The sequence below is a fragment of the Erythrolamprus reginae genome, chromosome 3 (genome assembly GCF_031021105.1).
Source record: "Erythrolamprus reginae isolate rEryReg1 chromosome 3, rEryReg1.hap1, whole genome shotgun sequence".
In the NCBI taxonomy this organism is placed as follows: domain Eukaryota; kingdom Metazoa; phylum Chordata; class Lepidosauria; order Squamata; family Dipsadidae; genus Erythrolamprus; species Erythrolamprus reginae.
The window spans coordinates 217853585-217867456 of NC_091952.1; the positions used below are offsets into that span (position 1 = coordinate 217853585).

At 39.0% G+C, this 13872-nt stretch overlaps 1 protein-coding gene across 1 annotated transcript; it reads left to right on the forward strand.

Annotated features, from left to right (window-relative positions):
- Positions 1-1454: 1454 nt before the first annotated feature.
- LY96 (lymphocyte antigen 96) lies at positions 1455-13366 on the forward strand. The gene is made up of 5 exons (XM_070749193.1): positions 1455-1581; positions 6992-7081; positions 8565-8693; positions 12230-12291; positions 12397-13366. The coding sequence occupies exons 1-5, from the start codon at positions 1455-1457 to the stop codon at positions 12478-12480; spliced, it is 492 nt and encodes a 163-aa protein (XP_070605294.1). The 3' UTR covers positions 12481-13366.
- The last annotated feature ends 506 nt before the right edge of the window (positions 13367-13872 follow it).

Here is a 13872-nt window from a genome sequence, read left to right on the forward strand (position 1 = left end):
CATTTCTAGATATAAAATCTAGCCCCATTATTTTTGGGATCAGAATCTTATTGTGTATAAATGTGAACAGGAACGACACAACAGTAATCTACCAATCCAAATTATTCCTTTTTTTCTTTTAAACTGGCAGATTTTGATTAGACTTGGTTTGCTTAATTAAATTGCTATTTTTGAGCATATTAAGGAAGGCACCATGGGAATAACTAATTAAGCTCTGGGTCAGGTTTGTGTAGTTGGGATTATTCCAGCATATACAGTGGTACCTCTACTTAAGAACTTAATTCGTTCCGTGACCAGGTTCTTAAGTAGAAAAGTTTGTAAGTAGAAGCAATTTTTCCCATAGGAATCAATGTAAAAGCAAATAATGCATGCAAACCCATTAGGAAAGAAATAAAAGCTTGGAATTTGGGTGGGAGGAGGAGGAAGAAGAAGAGGAGGAGGAGGAGGACAATTGCCGAAGGAAGAAGGTGAGGTGAGGGGAACCAAAAAAATCCAAAACTTTAAGGCTTTAAAAAAAAAAGGGATTCTGAGGCGGTGTGGAAGAGCACATGCCTCCCATACACCCTGCGCGAGGCTGCCTCCCATACACTGCACCAGAGAGAGAAACCCAGGCGGGCGAGAAGGGGGAACCTCCTGTTCTTTTGATCGAAAGGTGGCGGCAGCTGCTATTGCTACCTGCTTAAGTAGAGGCGTTCTTAGGTAGAGGTACCACTGTATGTCCCAGAAGGGTGCCTTCATGCTTGTGAATGAAGGAAAAGATTGGTGGTTAGATAGAAACATAGAAACATAGAAGTCTGACGGCAGAAAAAGACCTCATGGTCCATCTAGTCTGCCCTTATACTATTTTCTGTATTTTATCTTAGGATGGATATATGTTTATCCCAGGCATGTTTAAATTCAGTTACTGTGGATTTATCTACCACGTCTGCTGGAAGTTTGTTCCAAGGATCTACTACTCTTTACTCTTTACTATTTTACTCTTTCAGTAAAATAATATTTTCTCATGTTGCTTTTGATCTTTCACCCAACTAACTTCAGATTGTGTCCCCTTGTTCTTGTGTTTACTTTCCTATTAAAAACACTTCCCTTATTTAACCCTTTAATATATTTAAATGTTTCGATCATGATTATGAATGAAGCCCAAAATAAAGTTGAATTGAGAAGCCAATATTTCTTAAGGGTCTGCCTCCTGACAGCCCTAATCAAATTAAGCTTCTGTGAATATAGTGATCTTCCCTCCCTCTCTCTCATTTTACACAAATGAGATTCAAAATATATTGTGTGTCTTCTGTAACAATGGGCAAAACAATAAAAAGATTTCCAGATAATTGTTTTGGTATCGTTTAAGAAACAACATAGCTATTTCCCCTTTTAAAAAAATCTTGTTTGAGGATGACGAAGCATAACATTCTTCCTCTTTTTACTGAAAATGAAATTACTTTCTTGCTGGCAAGATGGTGTTGCGATATCTACAGTTTTTCCAATTTTTTGTCATTCTTTCTGTGTATGGCTTTGTGGTGACACTGGAAAAACAACTGCTTTGTACATCTAATGACGTTGATATTTCATATTCCTATTGTGGTAAGTAAAGAACAACTGCTGTATGCCTTTGTTTAGCAGAATTTGCAAATCCTTTCAGATTAGTTTGTCTCTTTTTCGGCTATATTGCTCTGTTTTTTAAAAAAAAAAAAATAGCCAGAAAACTGTGCCCTGGATAATACTTGGAAATAGATCAGAAGGTGAGAGAATATTTTGGAGAAGTTATCATTGAACTCTCATTCTGGTGAACTAGATTTCTTCCTGTGTTTGCTTGTCACTAACCCAGAGTTATTTTGCGTACTGTCGCCATAGTTCCCTCTAAGCTGAGCAGTGAGCAATCGCTCACTTAAAAATCGTCATCAACTCAGAGTTTTCCAAACCTGCCCAGAAGCCGAGAGGGAAAGAGTGAGAGGGAAGGAGAGAGAGAGGAAGAGAGGAAGAGAGAGAAACAGATAGAAAAAAGAGAGGAAGGAAAAGAGAAAGAAAATCAAAATCTAGTTTGAAACTAGCTCAATTATTTCAGTGGCATTTTGATATTGATGGAGTTGCCCTATTATGAGCTCACTGTTAGAGACACACAGTATTTATTTATTTATTTATTTATTTATTTACTTACTTACTTACTTACTTACTTACTTACTTACTTACTTATTTATTTATTTATTTATTTATTATTTCTGTGCCGCCCAGTCCCGAAGGGACTGCCGCTCAGACACTATACTTTTCTGCCCACCCCCCAAAAAAATTAGAGGGAACACTGTCACTGTTTCCTTTTCTTGTTATATGTTTACAAAAAGGCCATGTGTAACTTTAGGTTGAGAGTCAGTTTGGTATAACTTGAAACAGGAGAATTTGGTATAACTTTTAGGACATCAGGCTAGGAGGCAGGAGATTCCATTCCTGCCTCAAGCACAAAGCTAGCTGGGTGACTTTGAGCCAAGTTCCTCCATTGCCAAACCACTTCCCCAAACCTTTGCCTGGGTCTGGTCCAGACAAGACAATTAACACTGATTCACCTAGAGAGACAGACACACATTCTTACAGACACTTGAAAAATGTCCAGGAAAGTAGAATTCTCTTTTTCCAGTTGCCCTATTTTTGCAATAAAGTAATCCCATTAAAACTAGCTTTAGTGTCATGTACCGGTATGGTCTTTACTCTTAATGTGATAACTTGTAATCTAGGGTGCACAATTTTAATTAGAAAATTGTACACCTGTGATGCTTTCGAACTGGAAAACCTCTTCAGTTTGCAAAACTTTACAACCAATTTTTAAATTAATTTTTTAATTACATTAAAATTTTTTTAAAATTTTTTTTTCCTTTTTGTTTCTTTAGGTAATTTATCCATTATTCTGAGTCAAACAACTTCCTCATTTTAAGACACTTGTATATTGCACTTGGTTGCCACTATGCTCTTCATTAGCCATTTCTATGTCACATGCATTTCACTTCTGATTTAACGTCTAGGTCAAAACAGATTTCTGTAAAACTCAAAACCATAGTCTGATGCTTTGTGATTTCAGGTTGTTAGTAAAAAATATCATTGCTATTGGTTAGAAAAATGAAATTAATTGTTAGTTAATCTCAACAGATTTTAAATTTCAAAAGTGAAGTTACTTTCTTTTTACCAGTCAAAAATGAAATAGAAAAATGCAGTACTTAAAATGACAAAATTCCACCTTACTTCAAAATGTGTGTCCAATATTTGGTCCATCGTGGCTAAACTAGCGTCAAGTCTACACCTACAGGCTTGTCTTATGACTACAGCCTCACAAAATGTTTTTCAGATTTTAAACAGATATCCCAAGTCTTTTATCCTAACATGATCTAATTTCCATTACATTATCAGTGTAATAACATCTGTAGAAATTCCTGTCAAGTAGTTGTGAAACAGAAAATAAAATTCTCTTTAGATCTATTCTAGGGGTTGACAGTGTCATAGTAACCTTGAATCCTTCCTATTCAGGAGTGATCAGCCATTATTGTTGAGACTTTAGATGCTGAGACTCAAGGATGTTGAGACTCTAGAAAGAGTGCAGAGAAGAGCAACAAAGATGATTGGGGGACTGGAGGCTAAAACATATGAAGAACGGTTGCAGGAACTAGGTATGTCTAATGAAAAAAAGGACTAGGGGAGACATGACAGCAGTGTTCCAATATCTCAGGGATTGCCATAAAGAAGAATCAAACTATTCTCCAAAGCATCTGAGAGTAGAACAAGAAGCAATGGGTGGAAACTAACCAAGAAGAGAAGCAACTTAGAACTAAGGAGAAATTTCCTGACAGAACAATTAATCAGTGGAACAGCTTGTCTCTAGAAGTTGTGAATGCTCCAACACTGGAAGTTTTTAAGAAGTTGGATAACCATTTGTGTCGGATGCGTAAGCATACGGACCACAGAGCTGGGTTTTATGGGTCACTTTATTTATTTAAATCTGGACATGCAGAGGAAACCAATGGGACGGAACTTCCATTCCAAACATACTTGGGCAACTTAAGGGTGAAAGCTCCTTGCTGAACAAGGGAAGGTCACCCTTGACCTTGGCCTTGACTTTCCCTTGCCCTCTGCCATGCCCAAGGCATGTGGGAAGGCTCACCCCTGTTTGTGGACTTGCGGCAAGTGAGTCCCAAGGGCACCCCATCCACTCAGCTGGATTCTACCCGGAGCTTCTGGTGAAGGGGAGCCCATGACACTCCAAAAGATGCCCTAAAGGAGATCACACAGTTGCTGCTAGCCCCTTTTTCTGCCCCATACCGCCATCCTAGTGACCAAGAGAATTCAAGCCAATTAACCCTTTCTTGCAAAGAACTAATGCTAAGCACCTTCTAACCTTTCCTATCCCCAGGTCCAGTGTGGAGTAGGCAAAAAAATGGCCATAACCTAAACAGTGGTATGGCCGCCAAAAATTCCTACTTGGCCCCCGAAGATGACCATTAATCACACTGATACCTTGGGGAGGGCAGGCGGGCGCCTGCAATGGGGGCTGACGAGTCCAAAATGGAAAGGGCAGATAGCAGCACCCCGTCGCTTTTAAGCTCTCCGTCTGACCCCCAGCATGCCTAACGCTGAGCGCAAGGTTTCATGGGCCCATTACAAGCTTCCGGCGGTGGTGCCTAGTGCATCCGGCTCCGCCGCAAATGCAAGCCAGCCAAGAGCTTTTTACCTGTATGAGATGATGTAGGATTTAATAGGAAAGTGAACACAAGAACAAGGGGAGACAATCTGAAGTTAGTTGGAGGAAAGATCAAAAGCAACATGAGAAAATATTATTTTACTGAAAAAGTAGTAGATCCTTGGAACAAACTTCCAGCAGACGTGGTAGATAAATCCACAGTAACTGAATTTAAACATGCCTGGGATAAACATACAGTGGAACCTCGACATACGAGCAGCTCTACTTACGAGCTACTCGAGATAAGAGCTGGGAGGGGAGCGACATTTTTGTTCGCCTCCCGAGCTCACATTCGGGATACGAGCGCCAAGGAGCTGTCTTGTTCGGCTTCAGGAGACAGCTCCTTGGCGCTCGTATCCCGCGTGTTTTAAAAGGTTGCAGCCGGCCTGGGGGGCTCGGGGGGGTGCTGGCAAGCCCCCCAGGCCGGCTGCCACGTTTTAAAACACGCGCCGCTTCGCAGCTGTCTCCTGAAGCCAAACGCGGAAGTTAGCGTTCTGGCTTCAGGAGACAGCTGCGAAGCGGCGCGCGTGTTTTAAAATGTGGCAGCCGGCCTGGGGGGCTCGGGGGGAAGCCCCCGAACCCCCCAGGCCGGCTGCCACATTTTAAAACACCCGCGCCGCTTCGCAGCTGTCTCCTGAAGCCAAACGCTAACTTCCACGTTCGGCGGCAGCGGTTTTTTTTGTTGTTGCACGGATTAATTGACTTTACATTGTTTCCTATGGGAAACAATGTTTCATCATACGAGCGTTCCGACTTACGAGCCTCCTTCCGGAACCAATTAGTCTCGTAAGTCGGGGTTCTACTGTATATCCATCCTAAGATAAAATACAGAAAATAGTATAAGGGCAGACTCGATGGACCAGGAGGTCTTTTTCTGCCGTCAGACTTCTATGTTTCTATGTTTCTATGATTTTCTGCCTAAGCAGGGGATTGGACTAGAAGACCTCCAAGATCCCTTCCAACTCTGTTATTCTATTCTATTCTATTCTATTCTCATCATCTTCCTAGATTGTGTGTGTGTGTGTGTGTGTGTGGTTTGTTTCTTTGTTCATTTGTTTATATTTCACATTTCTGAACCACCCATGTCTCTCAAAGAGGGTCTTTACGCGATGTAAAATAAAATAAACAATAAATAAAGCAATAAAAAAATATAGCCCTTGAAAAATATCTGAAACTTCAGCTGATGTAGAATGTGGCCACATAAGTGCACATAAGCGCACAGGTAACATCTTGGCTCCATGAACTACAATATCATCAATATCTGGAACTGCATTATCATCAATATCAGGTTTCTCCAAAGGATCCTTGGACCACACTTTAAAAAAGCATGGTTCTAGTAGAAACATGCCTATATTATTTTAGAAGTCCACATTTTAATTAAAATATATCATTGCATCTGATGTAAATATGTAGGTTGTCTGATAATGCGATCATATTTATGCCTTCATTTGTGCCTGTGTTTTTTCATGGACACCTTTGGTACCATTCATTTGCTAATGAGTTCTTTGGAACTGGCACAAAAGTCTTGTGGAATGACCATAACAATTTATTCTAATTTAAATAAAATGAACTAATGAATTACTATGACATTTGAACAAGCAGTGGGGACTGAAGTACCTTATTAACTACAAGTAGTAGACATACCTTTACATTTATTTTACCACTTTTTATAATCTACAAAGCTAAAAGAGAACTTTTTAAAATATTTGCTTTGGAACAGAAACTAATACTATATTAAATTTATTTTGGGTGTCATGTGAAAATTGAGATTTAGCAGAAAGGTTTAGCCATTGAATATGGCCGTAGTTGGCTTAATAAATACTTCATTCACTCATTGAAAGCTCTGGCATGTCCCCATTTATGACAAGATGACATCTTATGACTTAGTGGTCATATGTTTTGTAGAATATTTCGGTAGCAAAAATAGTACAATCCACAAATAGCATGTTCTCAAAGATGAGAAACAAGTAAATTTGAAAGCTCTAAAATACTACCTCTACCTAATCGCTCTTGCAAGCTTAGCTGCTTCAATTAGCTACAGAGCTAGAAGAACTCTTAAACTCTGCATTTCTTTTCTATATGATCTGTTTTTCTAAATGCAATTGCTCTATATTATCCTGATTAAGTATTATCTTGCTAGTTTCTTCTGTCCTGGCACAGACTCAAATTATTGGTTGACACTTATTTTCAAAAGTGTGTCAGTTGTGTATTTTAGTAGTCCAACAAGAATGGTCAAAGATATATGTCATTTTTAAATTGATTTTGTTTGCCTCACAGGTCCTGGGAGAGATAATTTTTTAGCTTCATTGGATCCATGTTTGTTATGGGATCGTAGAAAATGGCGGGCTAGCATTTTCTGGATTCCAAGTAAGTTCACTGCCTACGAAACTCTACTAGACTTAATTATTCTCCATTACAGGTGTGCTTTGCTTACCGACTGTTGTGGTTAGCTCTGGCCCAGCTCCTGCCCCAAGGACTGTGGATGTGGGGGAGACATCCACATGCTGCAGGCCTGTTTTGCCTCTGGTGGAATCTGCTGATGAAGGTTCCTCTGACCAAGAAGACATGAGTGACAGGGAGGAGGAGAGTGTGGCAGACAGCTCAGAAGGAGATCAATTATCTAGCTCCTCCTTGGATTCAGAACAAGAGTTAATGATACAGCCACGCATGCGGAGAGCGATGCATAGGCAACAACAACTGAGAGATTATTATCAAAGAAAATGAGGCCACCTGTAGTTGGGTGGGGCTGTGGTAATTAGTAAGGCTGCTATAAATAGCAGCCTGTGGGTTTGGCCATTGAGGAGGATTATCTGATCATTGTGTTTCGTGCCTGCTTTGCTGTGTTTGACTTTTTGTGTGCTGATTTTCCCCCGCTTTGAAACTAAACCAGAGCAAAGTGTGTTTCACTTTGTGAAAGAAGAAGGACTGTGAATTGCCTCACAGCTGCAAGCTAAGTATCACAGAACTGATAAGGGACTTGTACCAATTACCTGTTTGTTTGGAGACGAGTGCTCTTTGCTATACCAAAAGAGGGCTTAGTTTAAGTGAATTTTCATTATAAAGAACATTGTTTTGAATTTTCAAACGTGTGTGTGTGTGTCTGAAATTTGTACCTGTGAATTTTCGGGAGGAGTCTACCAGAGAGCCCGACAGAACACCGACCCACTCATAAGGATTACCTGCATAGTAACTATACCATTCAATTTTTTTCCTGTTGCTGGATTGGATCTTATGGTAACCTCCTTTGAGTGGAAAGTGCTTCTGCTTATTCAGGATCGAGCACCAGACTTTGCATCTATTGTGTTTCATTGGATTGTATATACACGTGGTGCTCAACATACAACAGTAATGGAGCCTGCTCATTACAGTTGCAAGTAGTGTCAACTGTTAAGTTAGATAGTCTTGTTTAACAATCCTACCCATGCCCTCCCTGATGCCACCATTAAACAAATGTGCATGGGGTAGCTCCTGGGTGAGGGAGACTGGTCCATAAAGGACCAGCAAAAAGATTTTCAAAGCCAAAAACAGCCCAGCAGGGGGGAAGACCCCAAATAAATTAGGGCCTAGCGCCAGTGATGGGCTTCTACGGGTATGGTCAGGTACGCAGAACTGATAGAAAATTTTTGATAAAGGTACGCAGTTGGACTCTATAATAAAGTATTTATCATTCCTCTGGCTTTGTTGTCAGCATTTATAAATGCCTGCATAAATATGTTTTCAACTGATGCCATCTTCTTGGAGACAAAAATCCCATTCTTTCTCATACAGATATAAGGAATATGTTATAAACCTATATTATATAATTACATAGAGACGTTATCAATGATTTTTTTGTAACATATTTCTGCAGAGGCTGATTTGACAGTTGTCGATGTGCGCGTACAGTTGTTAAATGGGCCTATAAACACCTTCAAATGGGAGAGTACTCTTTGTCATGGTGTTGATGATGACTATTCATTTTGTGGAACTCTGAAGGGAGGTAAGTATGAATGTGCAGTCTTTTACGGACCTATGAAATTTGTTCTTATTCTTGTATTCTATTTATCCAGACTTCTAATATATCCTTTTATGAAGAAAGCAACAGAAAAGATCATACTGAAAACATACTGTTTTCTAAATTTTATGAAGTGGATTGCGTTCACAAAAATGCATACTATCAATTGGTGGTTCTCAGAATCAAACAGATAAAATTATAGTATAAAATTGTGTTGAATTTCTTACAAAATAATTTTGATCTATTATTAGTAAGGTAAAAGGAAAAAAGAAAAAAGAAGAAACTATGACCAAACACAGCAAAAACAATGCAATAGTAACTTCAAAAAGCAGAATAAGGGAGAAACTGAATAAAACACAATAAAAATACAAACAAAAAAGTAATGCCCATGATGTTTTGCTTAATGCTGACAACTAGGGAATGGCAGAACTGCAATCACTAAGTAACATTCATGTGACATGGTATTTTACAATCACATCACTTGATGACAAAAATTCCAGCCCCAATTGTTGTTGCAAACTGAAGACTGCTATATTTTAACTAAACAATTCTTAGTAATTAGTAATAGGAAATTATTATTCCTATTATTGTTGTTGTTATTGTTGGTTTGGTTGTTGTGGGTCACACCTCAAAGAAATTAAGCACAAAGGAAGATCTTAGGATTCTTATAATTAAGATATATGTATTAAAATGATCCCGATAGTTACAGCATCAGAAAACATACCTGGAACTGAATTGTGGCAAAGTTAGTTGTTCTGTCGGGCTCTCTGGTAGACTTCTCCCAAAAATTCACAGGTACAAATTTCAGACACACACACGTTTGAAACTTCAAAACAATGTTCTTTATAATGAAAATTCAGTTAAACTAAGCCTTCTTTTGGTATAGCAAAGAGCACTCGTCTCCAAACAAATTGGTAATTTGTACAAGTCCCTTATCAGTTCTGTGATACTTAACTTGCAGCTGTGAGGCAATTCACAGTCCTTCTTCTTTCACAAAGTGAAACACACTTTGCTCTGGTTTAGTTTCAAAGCGGGAAAAATCAGCACAGAAAAGGTCAAAGTCAGTAAAGCAGTCATGAAACACAACGATCAGATAATCCTCCACAATGGCCAAACTCATAGGCTGCTATTTATAGCAGCCTCACTAATTACCACAGCCCCACCCAACTACAGGTAGCCTCATTTTCTTTGATAATAATTTCTCAGTTGTTGTTGCCTATGCATTGCTCTCCACATGCGTGGCTGTATCATTAACTCTTGTTCTGAATCCAAGGAGGAACTAGATAATTGATCTCCTTCTGAGCTGTCTGCCATACTCTCCTCCTCCCTGTCACTCATGTCTTCTTGGTCAGAGGAGCCTTCATCAGCAGATTCCACCGGGGGGGGGGGGCAAAACAGGCCTGCAGCATGTGGATGTCTCCCCCACATCCACAGTCCTTGGGGCAGGAGCTGGGCCAGAGCTAACCACAACAGTTAGTAATCCATGGATATGTCTCATACAGATTTGCCGTATGGTTACAACACATGGTATCCTGTTTATGACCTCAAAACCTAGTGACAGCAATCCTGGTCCCTACTGCCATTGAATTCTGAGGATGTGAACACGCAGTTACAGTCTGATTATTAAATCACATGCTTCAACTAAGCCTTAGGTGCATCCTAAAAAAGTTTTTCACAGACGTTGTTGCCAGATTACATAATTTTAAAGTGATAGAAATTGGGGAGGTACAATTAAATTATAATTTGGCATGTAATAGAAAAGAGAATCACTAAATTTTTGAAAGTTAATTGTAATAATTTTAATGTAATAGGTTTATTTATTTATTTATTCATTCATTCATTCATTCATTCATTCATTCATTCATTTATTTATTTATTTATTTATTTATTTATTTATTTATTGGATTTGTATGCCGCCCCTCTCCGGAGACTCGTGGCGGCTAACAGCAACAATAAAGCAGTGTACAATAGTAGTCTGATGTTAGAAACAATTAAAAACCCATTAATATAAAAAACCAAACATACATACATACATACCATGCATAGAATTGTAAAGGTCTAGGGGGAAGAGGGTCTCAATATTATTATTATTATTATTATTATTATTATTATTATTATTATTATTATTTATATATTAGATTTGTATGCCGCCTCTCTCTGAAGAAAAGTAAATGTAGTCCTTGACTTACATACATTTGTTTAGTAACAATTTGAAGTCACAACAGCATTTAACTATAATTGTTTTTCACACCTACAATAGTTGCAACATCCCCATGGTCAAAATCCAGATGCTTGGCAACTGGCTTGTTTTTATGATGGTTTTAATGTGCCAGGATCATGTGATTACATTTTTACAACCTCTTGACAGGTGAAGTCAATTTTGTTGTCAGTTGTTAAGTGAATTTGCTTGATTCACTTAATAACTGCATTACTAACTTAACAATTGCAGTGATTCACTTAACAATTGTAACAAGAAAGATCGTAGAATGAGGCAAAGCTCTCTTAACAACTGTCTTACTTAGCAGTGGAAATTTTGGGTTCAGTTGTGGTTGTAAGTCAATGAATAACTATAACATTTAAAGCCCTACATGGCATTGGACCAGAGTACCTCCGGAACCGCCTGCTACCGCACGAATCCCAGCAACCGATAAGGTCCCACAGAGTTGGCCTTCTCCGGGTCCTGTCAACTAAACAATGTCGTCTGGCGGGCGCCAGGGGAAGAGCCTTCTCTGTGGCGGCCCCGGCCCTCTGGAATCAACTGCCCCCCGGAGATTAGAACTGCTCCCACCCTCCTTGTCTTCCGTAAACTACTCAAGACCCACCTATACCGCCAGGCATGGGGGATTTGAGACATCTTTCCCCCAGGCTCCTTATAATTTATGTTTGGTATGTATGTGTTGTCTGGTTTTAATATGATAGGGTTTTAGTTATTTCTTTTAATATTAGATTTGTGCCACTATAATATTGTTTTTATCATTGTTGTGAGCTGCCACGAGTCTTCAGAGAGGGGCGTCATACAAATCTAATAAATTATTATTATTATTATTATTATTATTATTATTATTATTATTTAAATAAAATCACATTGAGGTTGTGTTCTAGGACCCTCTCACTTTTGGAATTATGAATCCTGGCAATGACCATCCAAAAGTTGTGCACTCCTGCCTAGGAGGTGGTATTATAGACATCACATACAAACTGCAATAATGTTATGTGTCTTATTACATCATCGTGCAGATTATAGCTTTTTTCAATATTTGTGTGATTATATCATGATACATGTGGCATCGCTTTTCCATGGGGGTGCAGCAAGTAATATAATTTGAATGCTCTTGCATGATTAAAGTATTGGCAGTCAATTTTTTTTGTCTTTTGTCCTTTGTCATTTGCAATAACTTATCAAGTTGTTATGCCTCTAAATTTATTTTTGATACGACACCTATAGTATGTGTTAATATGTGGAAAATTAACAGAATAGCTTTTATTTTTGCAAACTCTTGATCAACATTTCTTTTGTGCAGAAACCATCAACACAACTGTGAATATCAGTGGAGCAGAATCAAAATATCTGTATCTTATAAAGGTATAAACTTAATATAAGTTGAAACCACAGGCAATCGTTGCTTGAAAATATTTTTTTTAAATGTCTTTCTACAGTTGGTAATTAATTTTTTTCTCTTTGTTATAGGGGGAATACACTGCAATTTTCGAAATATTCACAGGTCTCAAAGAGTTGGTAACTTGTGTGAATTACACAGTGATCCTTAAATAGGGATTATTTTGAAGAGGAGGCTTTGGTAAATCCTCATAGCATCTGGTCCTGGAAATTGTAGAATTGTACCATCAATATAATTAGCCAAAAATGAATGTAAGATGAAGACAAATATTCATCATGTTGTTCTTTTGCTTCAAACAATGAAGTTAGTTGATTTGACTTCCTCTGCTTCAGAGCCGTTCCAGGCCTCAAACTTTGTTCTAGGAGGTCACTGAGGGAAGCCTGTGTACCAAGGGACATTATGAGCCATCATGAAGAAAAAGTGGTGTTTTTTCCCTTAATGTACTAAATAAAGCACAGAAAACAGTCTTAACCTAGCCTCTGGATTAACTTCAGATCATGCAGAATGCGACCGCGAGAGCAATCATGGGCTTTCCCAGATTTGCCCATGTCTCATCAACACTCCGCGGACTGCACTGGCTGCCGATCAGTTTCTGGTCACAATTCAAAGTGTTGGTTATGACCTATAAAGCCCTACATGCCACCGGACCGGAATATCTTCGGGACCACCTTTTGCCGCACGAATCCCAGTGACCGATTAGGTCCCACTGAGTAGGCCTTCTCTGGGTCACGTCGACAAAGCAATGTCGTCTGGCGGGACCCAGGGGAAGAGCCTTCTCTGTGGCAGCCCCGGCTCTCTGGGATCAACTCCCCCCAGAGATTAGAACCACCCCCACTCTCCCTGCCTTTCGAAAGCTTCTGAAGACCCATCTATGTCGCCAGGCATGGGGAAATTAATATTCCCCTAGCTACTATGGTTTTACGTATGGATTGTTAGGTTGTATGATTGTTTTTCTTTCGCTAATGAGTGTTTTAAATTGTTTTTAATATTAGATTTGTACATGTTGTATTGTTGTTGTGAGCCACTCCGAATCCTCGGAGAGGGATGGCATACAAATCTAATAAATTATTATTATTATTATTATTATTATTATTATTATTATTGTCGTCGTCATCATCATCATCAACATCAACATCAACATCAACATCAACATCAACATCATCCTCACATCAGAAAGATACACTCATGCATTTAAAGTTGCAATTAGAATGTAAGGATAATAAAGTTATAAATGTCAGCTATCCTTCATGGCAGTGTTTCCCAACCTTTTTTGAGCCGCGGCACATTATTCATGTTTTCAAAATTCTGGGGAACACTGAATGGGGGGGGGGGGGGGGGGCTAAAGAAAAGTTTGGACCAAAAAAATATCTCTTCCTCCATTTCACTCTATTTCTCCCTCCCTCTTTCTCTCTCTTCCTTCCTTCCCTTCTTTCTCTCCCTCCCTCTTTCTTTCTTACTCTCTTTTTTGCTCTCTTTCTCTCTCCCTCCTTCCCTCCCTCTATGTCTTTCCCTCTCCCTCCTTCCCCCTTTCTCTCTCTCTTGCTTTC